At 35.8% G+C, this 21,325-nt stretch overlaps 1 protein-coding gene across 1 annotated transcript in view; it reads right to left on the bottom strand.

Moving 5' to 3' along the window:
* The window catches only part of GLRB (glycine receptor beta), an 81,406-nt gene that overhangs the window by 31,352 nt on the left and 28,729 nt on the right, over positions 1–21,325 (bottom strand). The window contains exons 3-4 of the mRNA XM_057727826.1: positions 15,271–15,377; positions 13,405–13,472 (exon numbers count right to left, since the gene is read on the bottom strand). Of these exons, the coding sequence (XP_057583809.1) occupies positions 13,405–13,472; positions 15,271–15,377 (175 nt within the window). The remainder of the gene's footprint in view (positions 1–13,404; positions 13,473–15,270; positions 15,378–21,325) is intronic.

The following is a 21,325-nucleotide window of genomic DNA, read 5'->3' as shown; positions in this document are numbered from 1 at the left end:
AATCTTACAATTCATAATAGGATTACGTGGTCACTTTATATCCAATTGTGACAACTACAGAAATTAGCTCAAAACATGTCTAAGATAAAAGTCTTATCTGCCTCACCTGATAAGCTTCCAGCGTACACAGTGCTACTTTCTGACCAAAGTTTTCTTCACTCCATAAAAACATGCATGGCCCTCCACTTAAGTAGAAATATATAGTAGGTTTGATCATTTTCTAATAAAATTCCAATTATGCTAGCTTAGCTAAAGCACATGGTTGATATCCACTTGCCATTACTTTGAGCACTCAACAGTATCCAATTCCAAATTATTTGCTAAAAAGTTTCCTTGTAATGATCAGCCAAAATGATTGGTATTATAAAACTGTATACACTAAAAGCTATTTTATTACCTCCTATAACTACCATGTCTTATCAAGGTAAATCATCAAAAACTACATCTTTAAGCTGTGGTATTTAAAATATGCATTCATGGTATTATGATAAAATACTATGTATGTCCTAAACTTATAATTATGGGTCAGATGAGATTGCTGATGTATCTTTTATAAGCTTATTATTAAAACCATGGTCCCAAATAGAGACAAAGATGTAAAGAACAAACATGTGGCCACCAAGGGGGGAAAACGGGGTGGGAGAAGGGAAGAATTGGGAGATTGGGATTGCCATATATACATTACTAATAAGAAAAAATATCACATTGTACACTTTAAACATATGCAGTTTATTGTATGTCAATTGTATCTCAATAAAAGTTAAAAAAATAAAAAAATTAAAAAAGCCATGGTCCCTTATTTTGGTCAACGACCATGACATGAAAATACTGAAGATGAATTTTTCTTTAATTTTTCATTTGTTTATCCAAATATAACTATAATATCATTATATATGTATTTACTATGTGCTAGGTACATTTGGTCTAAGTGCCTTACAAAAATCTATTTTGAGAGTTTGTACTATGAAAATGTTCTCTTGATGCTCGTATATGCTTTCTATTACTGGGAAGTACAATGTAAATCTATCATCCTGTTTTCCTTTTTGTCTGGCAGTTAGGGAACTGAAAGCTAAACCCTATAGCTGATTGAATTAATGTATACACACATCCTGGTATGACAATCATTGTACGGCTCCCGCACATTTAGTACTAGTTCAATTACTTCATTGTATTTTTGTTATTATTATATACTGCAAATCCTCTCCAGAAATAGGGCTGGATAAAAAAATACAAGGGTGAGTCAAAAATTATCCACACTCCGGTTATATTAAAACTTCTGTTGGCCACACTGCCTTATCAGCGCTTTCCGTTCAAAGCTGCTCTCTCCTCAGTCACTGCTGTGCAGGTGTGAACATGTTAGTTCATTTGTAACTGTGGTGTGAGCAAAAATGAATGTCCCTCTTGTGATCTGCATGAAAGAAGAGCAGTGTGCAGTGATACGTTTTTCTGTGGTCTAAGGGTGCACCTGGTGTCATTATTTATCGAAGACTTTGTATGCAGTACGGAGAAAGCGTTTTGTTGCGAAGAAGTGTATATAAATGGATAGAGAAGTTCAAGGAAGGTTGCAAAAGAGTTAGCCATCAAGAAGGAGCCGGATGCCTGTCCACATGAAGACATGAAGACAGCGGTGCATTTGTGGCTCGCAGCTCAGCCCAAAACATTTTTTAATGAGGGAATACAAAAGCTTGTTGGCAGATGGACAAAGTGTATTGAAAACCAAGGAGATTATGTCGAAAAATGATGTATTTGTCTTTTCTAAAAGTTAATTAAAATAAATTCTACAGCCAGGGTGTGGATAGTTTTTGATTCACCCTCGTAAATAACAATTGAGACATGGCCACATGCAAGAGTCTTTCAGCATTGTTTGCGGGCAGCTCCCAAGCATCTCTGCCAGTGTGGCTGCTAAAATCAGGATGCTCTGTTTTAGCCCAATATTACCTTTTATTACTGTAATAGAATGCTAGATATATGTATAGAGATAGAAATATTAAGATCTCATTGGTATTCTTTATTAAGACCCAAGCAACTACATGTTGCTTCTTAGTAATTAACTTCTAAAGACATTATACCAATACTTTTTCATAGTAGCAAGATATCTGACAGGAATTAAAGCAACGCTAACCTTTAACTGCAGCATATTTTGCATAATTAAAAAAGAAGCCATCTTATAATGTTTGGGATGGAACTTCAGGAAGGAATCCTTTATTATGGCGAATTCCCCTCAAAACCGCCACACACGCACACGTTCTTTAGGGAGCACTGTTCTAGGTCCCACCTATTTCCAAAATGAAGTGGTTAAATCATAGAAGATTGTAGAGCAAAATTATTTTTCTTTTAAAATTTCTGTAGCAATCATAATAGTGTTTTTCCATGCGGAGTCCATTTTTCTAAACTCTTCTTGAAGTCTAATCAATGTTTCCACATAATCAAAGAATATCAGTTATTAAGTTCAAAGCCAGAGATGGTATCAGAGACTTTGACAAAATAAAGACTGTCTGTGGGGAAAACTACAAAATTACAAATGATATAAGAATGTTTTAATTTACAGTCAACCCTCTTTTTATTCTATGTGTCTGAGACAGGCTGGGACCTGGGACCTGGGACCCTTTGCTGCAGTGCTTGCACCTGGACAAACATCTCCTGGAGCAACAGATACAAAGAAACTATAAAGGACTAAAAATAACTGACAACAGCAAATCCAAATGAGGATGTGGAGCAGCAGGAACTCATTGCTGCTGGGAATCAAATTACTACAGCTACTTTGGGAGACTGTTTGTCAGTTTCTTACACAACTAAACATGCTCTTTTCATATTGCACTCCTCAGTGTTTACTCAAAAAAGTTGAAAACTATTTCCACACAAAAACCTGCAGGTAAGTATTTATTGAAGCTTTAGTCATAATTGCCAGAATTTGGAAGCAACCAAGATGTCCGCCAATGAGTGATGGATTAATAAACTGTGGTCTATCAGACAGTGGAATATTTTACGACACTAAAAAGTAATGAGCTATCAAGCTATGATAAGACATGGAGGAACTCTAAATGCATATGACTAAGTGAAAGAAGCCAATCTGAAAAGGCTGCATGCTGTATGATTCCAACTATATGACATTCTGGAAAAGTCAAAACTAAGAAGATGGTAAAAAGATAAATGGTTGCCAGGAGCTGGGGGAGAGAAGAATGAACAGGCAGAAGACAGTGGGTTTTTAGGGCAGTGAAATTCTTCTGTTTGATACTATAATGGTGAATACATGTCATCATATATTTGTCAAAGCCCATGGAATGGACAACACCAAGAGCAAACCTTAGTATAAACTATGGACTTTAGGTGATGACGTGTCCATGTAGAGTCATCGATTGTAACAAATGGCCCACTTTGGTGGAGTAAATCCATAGTGTGGGAGACTCTGCATCTTTGGGGGTAAGAGATTTATGGGAAATCTCTATGCTTTCTACTTAATTTTGCTGTAAACCTAAAACTACTCTAAAAAAAATAAAGTCTACTTTAAAAAGGAGAATGCAAAAAATATTGTAAACAAAATGAAAGGGAATAAATAAAGAAGTTAAGAAAAACTATCCAATATTTGTAGACAGGCAAAGATGGCCCTTTCAATATCATACTAAAAGTTGTCTAACAGCCCACCTAAGGGTTGCATGAGTCTCTAGGAAAATGTAACTTTGTTTGACTTGCCATTTTCTATGGATTAGGGCCCAGATTCTATACAACTGTATAACTACAAGAAGATGGCTAAATTACAAATGATTTCTGTCTAGTAGGAAAGACATTCCCAAAGATATGCCTATATTCCCCTGTGGAACCTTAACAAGTTTATCTAATTTAGCAACCTAATTGCAGCATTGTTTCACTCCAGTCGCCTGAATTCTTCAATGAATCGGCTTTACTATCCAGCTGGTTTCCTCATGAATGAGTTAAATAAATGACTCTCATGTCCCCACAGTATGCATGTCTTTAACTTTTAAAAAATTGTGCTTCGTTCTCAAAAAGTTAAACACAGAATTACCAGATGATCCAACAATTCTACTCCTGCGTACATACCCAAAGGAATTAAAAGCAGAGACTACAACTGATGTTTGTACACCCTTTGTCACAGCAGCATTACTCATAATAGTCAAAAAATAGAAACAAGCCAAGTACCCATCAACTGATGAATGGATAAACAAGTGCTGTATATACATACACACTATGGAGTATTATTCAGCCATAAAAAGGAATGGAATTCTGATATGTGGTACAACATGAGTGAACCCTGAAAACATTACCCCCAAAAACCAAGACTAAGGAAGAGTTTGTCCAACACTACTACCTAGAGTAGGAATGCAGGGGGGAAAAGAACTCCGGGGAGGATAAGCTTGTAAAGGACTGACTAGAAACCTGAGAAAAAGAAGAAAGCCCTGAGAAGGTGATTTCACCAGAGTCAAAAGCTTTAAGATAGTCAACAGCAATAAACGCCATCAAAGGTCAAGGACAATCAAACTGAGTACTTTCAGCAAATGAGGGAACCATTGATTTGAGCTAAAATACTGTCAGTAGAGTGGCTTATAAAAGCAGGATGACAGAGGATTAAGAAGTGAACAAAGTTTCCAACCTATAAAATGGAGATAAAATAATACACCCCTAGCAGAGGGCTTTTATAAAGAATAAATGAGAAAACATATGTAAAGTACATGAAAAATCTGGCTATATTAAGCACTGAGCAAGTATTGATATTTTGTTTTATTTTTGATACTATGTATCCTTAATGTTGTAATCCTTTTATAACACTGTAATAGTGGTTAACAGGTTTTTTGCCTCAAAAAAAAAAAATCATGCCTATATTGTAATTCATTGGGTTTGCTCTGTACTGTGCTGATTGACCTACAGTTATTCTAAATGGTAATCCATTTCTAGTTCCCAAACCTTGAAACAGTGCTTTGAGCATCTCCTGAAGAATTCTTCTTGCTTTTAGCTGCACTGGTATAAGTTCAATATACTATAAGCTTCGAGAGTGTCTGCTGTAATCCTTTTTAAATTTTTATTTATTAGTAGAACTCCAGAGTTGTTTTACAATCAGGATCACTGAAAAACTGGAATGCACTTACTTCATTGTATCATTCTTGGTCATTACATCTTACTATCTCATTATGAAAGTGCTTCCTAGATGCTTTTTTATTAGTTATGTAGCTGCATACTACTATATTCAATACAAGTTGCAGTAAGCTTATATATCTTTTAAGAGTGTTAAAAATTTTACACTTTAAATTAATAGCTTTGGCTCAACATTCATTAAAAGATAAAAGCTTATTAGTTAGTATGCTTTGGTTCATGTTTTTTGAGTGTTTCTAAATAGTTGCTACTTATTGGCATTTCAAATGCTCTGTGTTAAGATAACTAACTTTGAAACCTATCTATTTTCATTTTCAATTATTTAATCACTTTAATTATAGTTCTACCATGTATTTGGCAATGAACAAATTCCCATCAGAAACAGATTTCTTTTATCACTGGGAAATTACTTAATTGTTTTGAAAGAACTTGGTGACAAATACTAGCATTGTTCATTCCAAATGACACTAATAGTCATGAACTGGAAAATGGATGTTCTCGAAGATTTTCAGGACCAATTAATACCCAAATTGAACCACTTCTTCAAGGCAATAAAACATTTCACAAGAAGACATTAAAACTGGTGTTTCATTAATGATATTTTAATATTAAGAACTGTTCATCTATATGTCGTAGTGTTGTTAGAATAGCTCTTCAGGTTACTTGTAATTTTTACCTCTCATGTAGGCAGTCTTTACTAATTTGTTTTCTTTACATTATAATAAAAAAAAATAAAGGAAATAAAGAAGATCAACTCTCATCGCATCTGGCAGCAGTATAATTAAAGTTCTGTCAACAGAGCTGTTATGAAGCCTGGTTTGAAAAGGATTTAAATTTAGTCATTGGTGAGGTTAGAAGTTTCAGTGTAACAACTGCAAGCTAACAAAATATCAGTAAAAATTCTTAGGTTATGCTTTATTTTTCTCAATATGTCATTTTAAAAGTTTTATTAAATATTGTGTAATAACGCCTATGAATATTTAAATTTTTCTAGGCCCATGCAACATTCCATTTTTATTAGGGTTGCCTGCTCGGTGGTGCAACGGGGCCACCCTAAACTATAACCGCCATAAGCATAGCGGTCTGCTGGACTGGCTATTTAGAAAGGGCCCAATATATTTCTGTTAAATACAGAAGTGTAGAAATTATTTCTGTGACATTTTGACAGGTCAGGATAGTTGCCTAGTACTATTTACATCATTAATTTAGTTTTTCTATATCAGTTGATGATGACATATTGCTGGAAGGAGAAAATAAAACTGGGACACTTCTCATCCTTCCTTCTTGTCTAAGACAGTTGACCCTTGAACAATGCAGGGATTAGAGGGTTGACCTGCCATTCAGTCAAAAGTCCACATATAACATTACTACCCTCTGTATCCTTGGATTCAACCAATCAGCCACAGATCGTGTAGCACTGTAATGTGTATATCATACTATAGTGACAAAAATCTGCGTAAAGTGGAGCTGTGCAGTTAAAAGCCATGTGGTTCAAGGGTCAGCTGTGCAATCCTCTTACTTATAGTGTCTGATCACCAGTGCTTCTGAATAATACAGCTAGGATAAACAGGGTAAAGAGGAAGTATCCCTGTTAAATTATATTATTCTTCATTTTGAGGTAGATCCATTAAAATGTAACTTTGACAAAGAAAAGAGACAGAAATACAGTATATTTAATGACTAAAAACATAGCTTATCTTTCAAATACTGTCTTTATTATGATTAACTTGGATGAATGAGAATTCTTAGTAATCCCTAAGCAAAAAATGACTGGTTATTTTGGCATTTCCATATATGGAAACAGTAATATATGTAATCAGATAGCCCTCCAGCAGCATGTGGGAGAAAGTTATATGTAATCAAATAATCCTCCAAGAGAATTTGGGAGAAAAAGATTATTAACTAGTGTCCATCAGCATGTGTATCAGTTCCCGGATGCTGCTATAACAAAACTACCAAATACTTAGTGGCTTAAAGCAACAAAAATCATCACCTTACAGGTCTGGAGTTGAGAACATTAGAATTAGTGTCACTGGCTGAGGTCCACGTGTCCCTGGGACTGGTTCCCTCTGCAGGCTCTGAGCAGTGAGTCCTACCCCTTTCTTTTCCAAGCGTCATGAGACTGCCTACACCCCTTCACCCGTGGCCTCCTCCTCACATCACCCCCACTTCACACTGTTCCCATCACATCTCCTGATACTGACTCTACCCTCCTGTCTCCTCTCACAAGGACCCTAGTAATTATACCAGGCCCACTTGATGACCAGGATAATCTCCTACATTGTAAGAACTTTAATTTAATCACAGATGCACAGTCTCTTTTACTGTGTAAAATAACATATTCACAGGTTCCAAAGATTAGACTGTGGACCTCTTTAGAGGACAACTATGTAGCATACCACAGGGTACAAACCCTGGAGATGAATAATGAGAGAAAAAAATATGTATAATACCATTTTAAGGTTTGTGTATCTAAGTTGTAAAATGGAAAAAAAATTGGGGCAAGCATGTCTAAAATGATTCTATAATAAATGAAACAATTCAGGGAAGTTAATAACAAAAGCAACAAAATATAAAGGACAGTAAACTAAGACAAGCTGTAAGGAAAGAAGTTTAAATTGTTATACAGAAGAAAACAAAGATAACTAATTGCCAAGAGCTAGAATTAAGCTCTCTTAGCTGATCCCAAATATGACTTTTTTTCTTGACAGGCACAACTGTGTTACTCAGACTTGAAATCTATTATTAAAACAAATAAAAAGTCATGCAGAAGAAAGGCAGAGAAAGTTTGGCAGGATCATGAATCGTAGAGCAACCACAATTCAATGTAATTGCAAAGCATGTCTACACCAAGAAAATGGATTGTATAAACAGGCTTTTTTTTTTTTCCATGAAAGAGCTCTTATGCATTTCTGATGAGGGAAAAAGTCTGTGTATAGATTGTTACAATAAACCTAATACCTAATTTTCCCCCACGAGGGCGACAGTTCACGTTTTCAATTATAAAAACCCACTGATTTAAGCCAAAGGTAGGAACTGAATGGAAAAATCAACAAATATTTTCACGCATAACCCTAGAACAGATGCCACCTCGCCTCTAACAAACCATTCTTCTCACTGTTTTGAAGGTCTTATTTCAGTTGTCACCAGCAGTAGCATCTAAATTGATACAATAAGTGACTCTAGTATCAACTTCAAAGGAGGATGATTATATTTATTTGACGATTTGGGTTTGCTGCTATTAATGTCGGTAAATACCACTTACAGCATTCAAAATGATACCTTACAGAAATGGAAGGGAGCAGAATGCAAACGAACACACAGTCATGAGAAACAGGAACCATTAAGGTAAAAAATGAGATTATAAAACAAGCTGAAGGAGCACATAACCACGGAGGTTAGACGAGCTTAAGGAGTATTAACATGGCTGTGATATTTCTTCCACTACAGTTACGATTTGTGACTAAATGTGAGATTGCTTTTAGTTTAGCCATCAATAGTTGGCCTCTGAATTAGAAGACAAATAAGCAGGAACGAATGTTTTCCAAACAGAATTGGCTAAAATGTCCTTACCACAGTGTTAACGCCCATCACCTTGACTGCTTCTTTGTTTGATAATCAACTTTATACACCAGAGGAAAGGGCTGCCCTCCTCCAGAAGTTGCCCTACCTCTGTCTGCCACCTGACTTGTGGCTCTCCACGCTACACCCACCCCCAAGCTCTGTGCTCTACGCTATGCTTTCTGGAGTAAGCAACTGCCAGTTGAGGCAGAAAGATTTGAACTGCAGAGGAAAGCTCTGGGTAATATTGAAGCTTCCAAATTTTAGGATTTTCTTTATTTCAGCAGATCTTTGTAAGGGAAATGTCCAGGGGGTTATTAATAAACAAAACTTCAACTGTACAATAGGGCTACTAACAGACATAAATGGTTCACTTTCTTTAGCATTTTCTTTAGGAGGAGATCCTATCCTGAAATATGACTTTAATTAATTTGCAAATGCATGACAACCAAATAGTCATCATCCTTGAGAGTTGCCATGCCAAGCAAAATACTGTGGCTTTATTTCTGTAGCTTTTTCCACCGTTTTTAGGGTGAAGTACACCAAATACACAACAGATTCCAGCACAAGCTGGTCTGATATCACATTTCACACTCTCCATCATACTGTTTCCATGAACATATATCTTGTATTTAGACAAATACAAGGCTCTCTGCTTTTCCAACCTCTTGTTTTGGGGGTGTCTTTTTGTTTGTTTTATTTTTAAGAAATATGCTCTCTGGCTATTATCAGAAAGACGAGATCTAACACATTGTAAATCAACTATACTTCAATAAAATATTTTAAAAAGACAAGAGATTACAAATTCTGTTTAGAATGTGGAGAAAAGGGTACCATTGTACACTATTAGTGAGAATGCAAACTGGTACAGCTACTATGGAAAACAGTATGGAGATTCCTCAAGAAAAATAAATAGAACTATCATATGATCCAGCAATCCCATCTCTGAGTGTATACCCAAAGGAAAGAAGATATCTAGAAGAGATAGCTGTATTTCCATGTTCACTGCAGCATTATTTACAATAGCCAAAGCATGGAAACAACCTAAGTGTCCATCAGTGGCTGAATGGATAGGAAAATGTGGTGTGTGTATATATATATATGTATATACATATATATATATACACGTATATACATACACACACATACATACACAAACATATATACACATATATAGTGGAATATTATTCAGCCTTAAAAAAGAAGGAAATACTATCATTTACAACAATATAGATGAACCTGGAGAACATACACTAAGTAAAATAAGCTGGACAGAGAAAGACAAATACTCCATGGTATCACTTATATGTTGAATCTTAAAAGAGTTGAATTCATAGAAACAGAGAGTTAGGAAAGTGACTGCCAGGAAATTTGGGGGTGTGGGAAATAGGGAGAGGTTGGTAAAAAGTATAAACTTTAGGTTATAAGATGAATAAGGTCTGAGGATCTAATGTATGATGTGGTGACTATAGCTGATAACACTATTGTGTAACTGAAATTCGCTAAGAGAGTAGAACTTAAATGTTCTCATCAAAAACAAAAAAGAGAGGTAAAAGTGAGGTGATGGATGTGTTAATTAACTTGATGGGGGAAATCCTTTCACAATGTAGAGGCATATCAAATCATCACCTACACTTTAAACTTCTTACAATTTCATTTCTCAATTATACCTCAATAAAGCTGAAAAATACATCAGCCCACCCTAGGTGATTGGTAGGAAAAAGAAAGAAATACCCGCTCATAATATAACTGCTATCCACACATGTGTACCCTCTTAGTTACACTCCTGAGTCATCACTATTCTTTCTGACTGGTGTTTGTAATAAGTAATGAATAATTGTCTTAGATACATTTTTTCCCAGAGAAGACATCTTAATGTTATCTCTGTTTAGATAATAGCTGGTACCTTCTCTAACTATTAAGCAACAAGGTATTGGGGCATTTGCTTTTGGAAAGACTAAGCAACTCTATAAAATATGACAGCCTCAAAAGACACATCTATAAAAATCCGTCTTATAGGTATGTATGAAATAAACATTGCCAAAAGCAAAAAATAATAATTATGATAAAGTGGAACACATAAGTCTATTTCATGAGTATGGTTCCAATTCTGAACCTTTAGGCTGTATCTGCACAACACAAAGTGAAAGGCAATTTATTTCATCAAAAAAAAGAGCAAATATAAATAATTTGGCTCCTCTGCATAAAAGTCTCTAAAATTGACAAAATTAACCCTTTACTATAACATTATTTACTCTGTTATTTAACCAAATAAATGCTCCACATAAGTCTATTATTTAAATTTGCTCTGCCAATTTTTTATGGCTACCTGGACTCACTTTTTGCTAGGCAAATAGCAGAATTTATTGGTTTATTTATTTAATCAATATTAATTAATAATACAGCATTATTTATTTATGGTTCACTAATCAAGGGCCTATTGTTTTCTATATTTTATGGAAAATAAAGACGTAGAATACATTGTTTCTCACTTTAAGAGGTTGATTGTCCATCAGAGAACAAAAAGAAAACACACACAAATAGTTGAGTTACAGTCAAGAAGCGATCAAACTTAACAAACAAATGATAGAGATGAAAGACCTGGATGGAAAAGGGGGAATGGGAGTGAGTGAGAATAGCTCAGAGTAAGGGGCTCTGCTTAGAGAGCAGAGATGGAGATCAGAGGTAAGTAGTGGAAACAAAGACTCTGCTGAAAATTGGTGGAATCTGGTCCCAGCAACGGGTGCTTCGGGCTCGCTACTGTGAAGAGTGTGCAGGAAAACAAGAGACGATTATGTGAGAAATTATGCAATATTTCATTATAATCCTCAAATAATCTATAAGGAAGTTCTTACTCCTTTCCTATCATCCTTTTACCCCAGATGCTTTCAGTTTGATACAATTGAGTAACTACTGATGGGACCTAGAGAAGTGTAGTAGTGTCTGATATTTGGAAGGCATTCAATATTTATCAAAGAATAGATACATTAATGGTACTTACTGAGCTAGGACACATGTGTTGCCTTCGTGCAAATGAGAAAAAGAATCCCTGCATTGGTTGTCCTAAAATGCAAGATAGAGTTGGGGATGTTTCCAACAGACTGTACACACCTCGATAGTGGGGTTTTAGGGTTAGCATAGGGGTGCCATGAAAGATAAAACAGGGTACAAGGAAGAATATAGAGACCAAATAGATCCCTTCAAAGTTTCACCCTGAGAAAGTGACACTTCTCACTTTTACAAGTGAAGTGCTCAGAAAAACTAGTCATATTTTCGAATGATGAGAGCTACCTTTGTCTCCTGAGTGATACATGGTTGTCTGTACTTTATTTCAGAGCTGTCTTCTAGTGATATATTCTGTATTAGATATACAGCCATTTAGGTGAACTAAAAAGTCACTGAAAGTGATTTTGGACTTGATTTCAAAATCTTTAATTATCCAAAATATCCACACACTCTAAAATAATCAAGTACTCAGGACTAAAGGCATGCTTCTATAAAAAATAAATAACATTCTCATCACAATTAATATATTATCTTATATTAATTAATATAAAAATAGGTGTCAATTTAAATACAATATGCAATTGCTTTTATAACACACTATGCTGCGGGGAGGGTGGGGGGGACTCGGGGGGGAGAGTCAAGGAAGGGAGGGAATACGGGGATATGCGTATAAAAACAGATGATTGAACCTGGTGTACCCCCCCAAAAAAATAAAAAAAAAATAAAAAAATTAAAAAAATAAAAAATAACACACTATGCTGGAATAAAGGAATACATATTTTAAATAATTCTTTCTCTGGTCTAAGATACTCCCTGAAAAACTAACCATTACTAACCATTACTATTAGGCTTTTAATCCACACCTCATAGTATTACTTAAGAAAAAGATAAGTACATCAAGAAAAAAAAGATACCAAAAAAAACCCATTTAGCTTTCTTTCTCCCACCTGAAGCATCATTTCAGCATGTGATTTTTCAAAAAGGATACAAATCTAATATTTTAAAACATTAATCAGCAAGTGGACTTTCCTGAATGACTTTTAGAAGCTGAGGGGTAATTATATCACATGTTGCTCAGGGAACCTACTAATCATCCTTTAGACGTGTTTGTCCCTAAGGCCCAACTCATCCTGGACAGCAGTCCCCACCCAAGCCCTTCTTTTCTGTCCTTTTTACTCTTTTCTGTCCCTGCCTTCTCTTCCTGGGCCACCCCTTGCCCTTTCTTCATGTCACAATCTTTTTCAGGGAGTTTGGCTGCTCTATTTTAGGAAAATTAAATTTGCTTTTTACAGTTCTCTGTTCCACACATCACAAAACTAACACAAAATCAACACAAAATCCTCCTCAGGAAATTGGAAGGAAAAATATATGAACACTGAAATATTTCTGAATGCTCATACATATACACATATTAGGAAAAAACTGTTGCTCCAGAATATTAATTGCATAAATCCTTTTCCCAGGTGGCATCCAATTAGTTGTTCAGAGTAAGAACGTTAATTCTCCCAATTCTGTAAATTTCAATGCAGTATAAAGACTAAATTTGAATTGCAAAATTACAAAGGCATTGAATCACTGATTTAAAAAAATCCTGAAATTTGAATATTTTATACTAGGAGAGGAGCATGCATTTTTTTTCTGAGAGTTACTCCTTATTTTTCAGTTATAATTTCTTCCACTAACCTCCAGTTAAAATCTTCACAATTAAAAATATTAAACTGATTGTAATCTTACCATTGTTGTCTCTTGAATGGATCCAAAACTGTTGATAAAAATGTTGACCACTACGTCAACAGGAATGCCTGTCAATAAAAATTAGGGATATATTTAGTAGCTGTAAAAAAACTTGGTCAGAATCTTCGTATTTTTTATGGTTTATGCATTTAATTTTTATATTTTTTCCAATTCACATGGATGTAAAATTTTACACCTGTTGGTTTCAGGATACCACATTCACAATTGCCATTCACTTATTTTTCTAAACAGGGATCAACTCACAAATAAAAACTGTTATATTGTACTTTACAGTGTTATTTATTCAGAAATATTTCATTCAAATTTTAGAGACACGAGGGAAATACACTTACCTTAAAAATTTTTTAATTGGGCTGATGCATTTACTTTAAGAAACTGTAGATTATTCTTTAGGAAATATCATTTTAAAATATGGTTTATTTTTTGCATTTTATACTCATTTCAAATTTTTACCTTAAATGGTAAAGTGGAATTCAATTACAATCGCTATGTTTAACTTTTAATTTGTGAAAATGCAAAGTTAATCAGACATATAACAGAATCATTATAAAGATTTTTGCCTGAACTGTTGGAAAATAATTTTAAAGTTCATGGAGTAAGAACTAAGGTATAATGTTGCCAATTTCTTTCTTGCTTTTTTTTTCTGAGGGCTGCTGCTTGGGCTAACAAAAGGAAAATGTGAATTTAGCATTTTAGCCACATAACCTCTGACTGATGAAAAACAGGTGTTGAATCAATACATGGTAGACATGTGACAACCCAGACCACTGGTGCTGTTGAAAGTAACTGAGTAGGTCCTGGTAATGAACAAAAACCCTGTTTTTACAACATAGTTGCATAACTTCACTTGACTAGAAGCAGCTGCAGCTTTTCTTTCTTTTTTTGTTGCTTTCTGTAAAGGAAAAAAAAAAATCTAGCCTTATAATGTTAATGTGATCTACATTAATACCTGTCCTTAAGCAGCAAAAAGATGACAGTTTTCCAGAGATATGTTCATATAATTTTTCCTACCTTATCAAGAGGAAGAAAGAAAGAGAGAGAGAGAAAGGGAGGGAGGGAGGGAGTAAGGAAAGAGAGAGAGAAAGGGAAGAAAGGGAAAGTGGGGAAGGTAGGGAAGGAAGGAAGGGGAGGAAAGGGAGGAAGGGGAGGAAGGGCAGGAAGGAAGGAAGGAAGGAAGGAAGGAAGGAAGGAAGGAAGGCAGGCAGGCAGGCAGGCAAACTATACAATTTTCCCACAACTTTTACTGCAAGTACAGTTTTGGTTCTTGAAAGGTGTGATAGGTAGTAATATTTTGTTGGAGTAAAAACAGTATGTTGTAGAAAAACATATAGTCACTTTTATTCACAAAGTTAACATGCTTTTAAAAACCAGATGGCCATTTTTTTTAGGTAAATAGTAGAGGGAATTTTTTAATCGATGTGAAAAGCTAATAAAAGAGTAAAAAGAATTTAAATGCCTATCAGAGCTTTCTCAATCCCCAAATAAGTATATGGCGATTCTCCTACGAAGCAGAACTTTGGTGTATGAATGAAAATCAGAGACTAAATTTTAAATTATTAAGGTTAAGAATACAAAGTACTTTGGAAACCCATCAGAGAGGTTAGCCTATTAATTCACAATATACCTTTGTTTTTTTTAAACTGGGAACTATATGAGACTATTACAACTAAGGTTTTGCTTATGTTTAAACAATTTTGGCACTAAATTGCTCTGACTTAAGTACATTACATGACAGATGTCACTTTAAAATATTACTGTTTTGAATATCACAAAAATGATCTTATACAGATAAAATTAGTTTTTAAACTGCAAATAATGGAGATATTAGGGGGTGGGGAGACCAACCTTTGAAATTTGGTCTTATCCTGGGATCATAACTGACCAATAGTCTATTCAGGATATTGCTGGTGGAGTTGGCGGGTACTCGGGCAAGGTCCTCGGCTGACTGCTGCCTATATGAGAAAAAGCAAAACAAAACCCTGGTAAATATTTAGAAATAGCAAGCAACAGGAATGTGTGATATTCACTGGAGAAAAGGCTTCACTTTTTGAGACAAATCTATAGCATGGCTTTTCCAAATACAGGTGAAAAGTAGTAGATGCTATCAGAATCCCAAAAGACATTTGTCACAAAATATAAAAACAAACACAAGAAGTGTTTTAGCGCTTAATCTTACCAAATGCATGAAACGCGGCCCAAATTCTCCATGTTACTTTTAAATAAAATTAAGCAGACCTCTTACTTGTCCTGAAGCAACATGTAAACAAAATCTAGACAAGCACAAAAGGAGGGCAGACAAGGAAAGAAGAGCCAAAAAAAAAAAGAAAGCAAAAAATAGATTTTGAAATAATATACATAATATTAACCTTCTACCTAAGCAAAGGAGTAGGTGAATACTACAGGATGCTGTGGCCAGAGAGACAGTCCAAGCATTCACAAAACAATCATGCTGACACTTATAAAATGATACTGTCCAAATGCAATGAACGTTTTCCATGGAGTTAAACATATTGGGGATTGGTAAGAAGTTTCTCTAGTAACAGACCAATTAAACAGGGAAAAGATAGAGCTCTGAGATGCAGCTGCCTTTCTCTTTCATATACACATATTTGCTGTCAACTATCAAAACGAGAAAAACTGCCATTATTCTTCTATTTTAATTAACTTTGAGCAATGAATCTTGACTAAATTGGTAGTTGCTTGGGAGGACGTAAACACTTCCTTGGAACCCGATGGAAACTCTTGTTTATTGTTTGTTTGGGTTCGTTTACCACCTGTAAAGTCTTATATAATCATTTTCTCAATCCAAAAATAATATCCATGAAAATCACAAGGACAATTAAAACTACACTTGTATCATCCAGCATTGTTTATTCTGTATCGATATGGTAAAAGTGTCAATTTCATAAATGACATTAACTTATAGGAAGCAAAGAATGAAATACCCTTGGCTTTGTTTTGAAATCCCAGCTCTGACCTATCAGGCAATTCTGTTCTGTGTTAATTATCATACAATGTGCTGATAATATATAACCACTACAGGTGAAATATGACAGACATTAAGAAGCGTAAGAAAAATCTAAAAATACTGTAAGTTGATACAGACAACCCTTTCAAGTAGCTATCAGAAAGAATCCAAAACACTGGAAGAAAAAAATGAAAACCAATTAGTTAAAGCTCCCAAAGGTGCAGGAGATTAAGTAGATTTAAGTTGTTTCTCATGGCCTTATCAACTCCCATATCCTAGCTGCAGGATTTTGGGACTAGTAATGAGATTTTTCCATTTCATTGCTGGAGAAATTGTAACCTCCTTAGAGCGGACCGTCATTCCTAATCAAAAGGTAGAAAACTCCAAAGAGAATGAGGCTATGCGGGAAAATTGGATATTAGGATGCAAATTAGTGTCCAAAGCCATCTACAGGTTTTCTCATTCAAGGGAGGAAAACAGAGTTGATGAATTACAAATTACACTTGTATTGGATCTATTAAGGACCACTATTATTACATCTCGATATATAATCCTTCACAAGTACCTTTCTTCTAAGCAATGGAATGAACCAGAAAACATAAAGACAATTAACAATAATTTTTGTGGTAGAGAACTTTCCAGCCTGATTTTTTTCCTTCCAGCTGTGAAGGGAGGCAGAATATGCCACCCCACAACATACGCCTCTTCAGCATAAAAATTATTTCGACCTAAAAGGCACACTCAAAAGCAGCAAATGCAGAGAAACGATTTCTCTAATTTTTTCTCATCTGCCTAAAGAGAGATCCTCCAAAAGGAATTCACTTGTCTTAAATTTCCTCCCCAGGAGTTGCATCAACTAGAGAAGATGACTCATCACAGGAGAGCACACCAGAACTTGATATCCCACCCAGACTGAGTCACAAACATCACACCTCTTTCATCTCTTCTTCTACCAGCCATTGATCTCTTCTACAAACCATTTATTCTCCATTAGGGGGCCCACATCCTCCTCCTCTCCCCAATCAAGATGGCATGTAAACTCTCAAATCTCAGCTCTTTATGGCATTCACTTTTTTTTCTTTTTGCTATGATGCCTGCCCATATGCGGGTAATATTAAAAATTAATAAACGTGTATACCTTTTATCCTGTCAGCATGACGATTGTCAGACTATTTCACAGACCCAGCTATTGAGGATAGAGAGGGGAAAAACAAAAAACAAACAAAAAAACAAAACAAAGCAAACAAAACCAACCTTTCCTCACCTACAGCTGTAAGCTGTGTCACCCAAACCCATTTTCTTGCCCTTCTAACTCACTACCAGATTTTATCCTTCTTCCGGAATCAATCAGTCCCCCTTCCTGGAACATCCTAACTCCTACTCCACATTGTATGAATTCAAACACAACCTGTCCTTTAACACCACCCTTCTAAAATCCTCCCTCAATCATCCTGGCTTATTCTAATAAACACAAACTGATAAGTAAACTGTTTGGCAATAATTTTGTAGCTCGTTTTTAACTTCTGTGTGTATATTACCAACTAGACAGAATGTACGAGTGATTCTTGAGGGAATCATGGCTTGTATAGCTACAAAGCTCCCTACATTAAATACACATTGCCCCAGGCACTTTCCACTCGCCAGCTCTCCTAGGTTGGTTTCAGCCTCAGGATGCCCACGGGTGCTATAGTGGTACCCGCTCCACTCAACATTTCCAGACGAAGAGCTTTTACTCCTGAGATGTCCTCTTAGGAGAAAGGAATTTTCCCGTCGGAAGCTTTCCAGCACTGGCCACTCCTGAACCAACCACTAGCAAGGAGGAAGAAGCAATCCTGGTTGGCTCAGATCTATAATCTGATAGAGAACAGATACTGGAGGATCAACCACCATGTCCATTACACGACTTCACTGGATCATCACAAACATTCACTTGGTTACACAGGAGAGATATAAACCACAGAGAGAACAGGTTTTCAACAGAGAAAGAGAAAAACCAGATGGGAAGAGAGTGAGCAGTGGGTGAGTAAAAGGAGCCATAGGGTGCATGGTATTTGGAAAGCAGGACACAGCAAGGTTCAGAGATTTTCTAAGGTGGTAGAGTCAAGAAAGAAACCTGGTAATCCCCACTCTAAGCTATCATTTGACAAGTCTGCCACAACGGAAGTGAAATATTATCTATCTTCTTCTTACCATCCATCCATATGTTGTTTTAGGTGATAGAAGGATAGATAGATATTACAGTAGTCTTACCATTTTTTTAAATTGTTAAACCTGGAAAATCTGAAGTTACTCCTACAATTTGCCAGGGTCACTCTTCCCTCTAATTATCTCCAAATGCTCCAAATGCTTTCTCTCCACAGTTGAATTTTTAAAACACTTATTTGCTAGTAACGGTAAAAGCACAGTGTTGGTAGACAAAAATCTCTTGAAATTAAAAAAGGAGTATATTAAATGTGATAGCCCTTTTTCTTTATTCTTATTTGTGTCAATACATATTTTCATGTCTCTGCTGTAAGTAACCTGATACGAATCTTTAATTAACACTTCACATATTAGAACTTCAAAGACATCCTAAAATTTAAGTGAAATCTCATGTAGTTTATATTCACATGCATGAATTCAGGGATGTTTTTCCTACCTAAAAAAAATAGAAATCATTTTGTTCAGCTTGGCCAGTCCTAAAAGAACATTAAAATCATCTCTACACATTAAAATATATTTTGAAACACTAGATAGCTACATCACTTTCTTCAAGAGAGCTGAAACAATTTGCATGTAGCATATTTTCCTATGTCTGCACTTTACATATTTGGGAAGTGACTAGTATTATTCATACAAAATAACCATAAGTAAGAAGAGTTAAGTGGTTTTAATTAGGTCCCATGCTCAATGTCTATTTCATTATTAGAGATTTCACATTCTGAATCTCAGTCCAACGGCTTTATCCATCTGACAAGGCCATTTTGTTTTCTTTCAAGAAATCTATCAACAACTCTGTTATTATTACACAACAGGATTGATTTAATAGAAATATGATATTAATTTAAGACAATAAATGGGTCTACTCAGGCAAAGTTATCAAATGACTAGAGAAAATAATGTCTTCTATCAAAAGCCTTTTTATAGCCTGTCCTCTTTTGTTCACTTGCCTAAACTTGAATTGATGTCATGACTAATATGTAAAGTTATGCAAGGAATGGACCAGGCTGTATAGCTGGATGATGTCATGTTTTCCAGCGCTAAAGGAAAAATCCAGAAATGTCTTTCCAAAGAGGGAAGCTCAGTTTTCCATTAACTGCAGAATGTTCTTAATTTCCATGACCCTTTAACAACCACACTGCACCACTGCATTTCAGAGCTGGTGTGCACGAGCATATTGGCTTCACGTCTTCCCTTAAATCAGGAATCTGAGCCAAAGGACCATTTTGTTTTTCCAGGGAATTATAAAGGCAGCAACAGCGGTCACCGGTCTTCTTGGACCTGAATGTGGCAGGGCATTTGCCAGCTCAGATCACCTCAAAGTAGGAGTTGCAGAGCTTTCTGCTGGACACGAACTAAAGCAAGCACAGGACAGCAAGGAAAGAGCAAGGCGTGCAAAATGTGTGGGTTGTATTATTTCTCCTCTATACTCTAGGGCAGTGATTCTTTACCTCTTTTTTTAGCAGCACAGACACCACTGAGAATCTGATGAAAGCCATGTTCTTCCCTTAAAAAGTACCCGCAAAGTTTGCAATGGTGAGAGTTCCCAGACTGTGCCCCACGGGTTAAGAAACCCTCCTTCATGGAAACAAATGCGATTATCCTCACCTAAAGTGAGATAAGGGAAGATTTTTTTAAAAAGTTGATGCGACTTTGTCAAAAAGACACAGGAGCCAATTGAAAGAGCCCCTGATGGCCAAATCTAGAATGATTTGAGAAATAATATAAAGTCGTATTGGGTTATAATCCAAAGTAAAAATTAATGAGTCCATAAAGATGTAAATAAATTGACCAATTGAATAAATACATAAACGGTAGAGAACAGGCAAATCTCTCACGCAGAATTCCAAATAACTGGCATAGGCCCTCTGCTCTCACATCCGTGGAGAGCGTCACATCCCTCCTTGGTGTGAGCTGTGCAGAGTGACAGCCTTCCAAAGAGCACAGGATGGAAAGGGAAAGAAACAGTAACTTCTACAGGGGAGAAACCTGACAAATATGACCTCACCCAGGTGATTAACCTGAACCTCTTAACCAGGTAAGTCATGTTGATTCTGTTTACCTTTAATATAATGTGATGAGACTGTCATTTCTAAACCTGTGTTCTTCCTCCCAAAACACATAACCTCAATCTAATCGTGACAAAAACATCGGACAAATCCCAGTGGAGGATCATTCTATAAACGACCTGATCAGGACTCCTCAAAGCTGCCAGGGTCATGACAAAGAAAGAAAGTCCAAGAAATTGCACAGCCAAGAGGAGCCTAAGGAGGTGTGAGGACTAGATACAATGTGTATCCTGAACGGGATCCTAGAACAGAAAAAGGACATTAGATAAATACTAAGGAATCTAAATATAGATTTCAGTTATACCGATGTTGGTTCTTGAATTGTAAAAACTGTGCTAAACTAACGTAAGATGTTAATAATAGGGGAAACTAGATGCAGGGTATTGGGAACTCCATATTATTTTGACAATTTTTCTATAAATCTAAAACTGTTCTAAAATAAATAAATTTTATTTGAGAAAAAAAAAAAGGAGAGGGCAAAAGACCATAGTAAACACCTCACCAAAGATGAACAAGATGGCAAATAACATATGAAAAGATACTCCACATCATGTATCAACAAGGAAATGCAAATTAAAACAACAATGAGGTACCACTACACACCTATTAGAAAAGCCAAAGTCCAGAACACTGACAACACCAAATGCTGGCGAGAACATGGCAC

This window comes from Hippopotamus amphibius, chromosome 3 (genome assembly GCF_030028045.1).
Source record: "Hippopotamus amphibius kiboko isolate mHipAmp2 chromosome 3, mHipAmp2.hap2, whole genome shotgun sequence".
NCBI classification, from domain to species: Eukaryota; Metazoa; Chordata; class Mammalia; order Artiodactyla; family Hippopotamidae; genus Hippopotamus; species Hippopotamus amphibius.
Note: the sequence above shows the minus strand (reverse complement) of the source record. Positions and strands in the feature narration are given on the sequence as shown.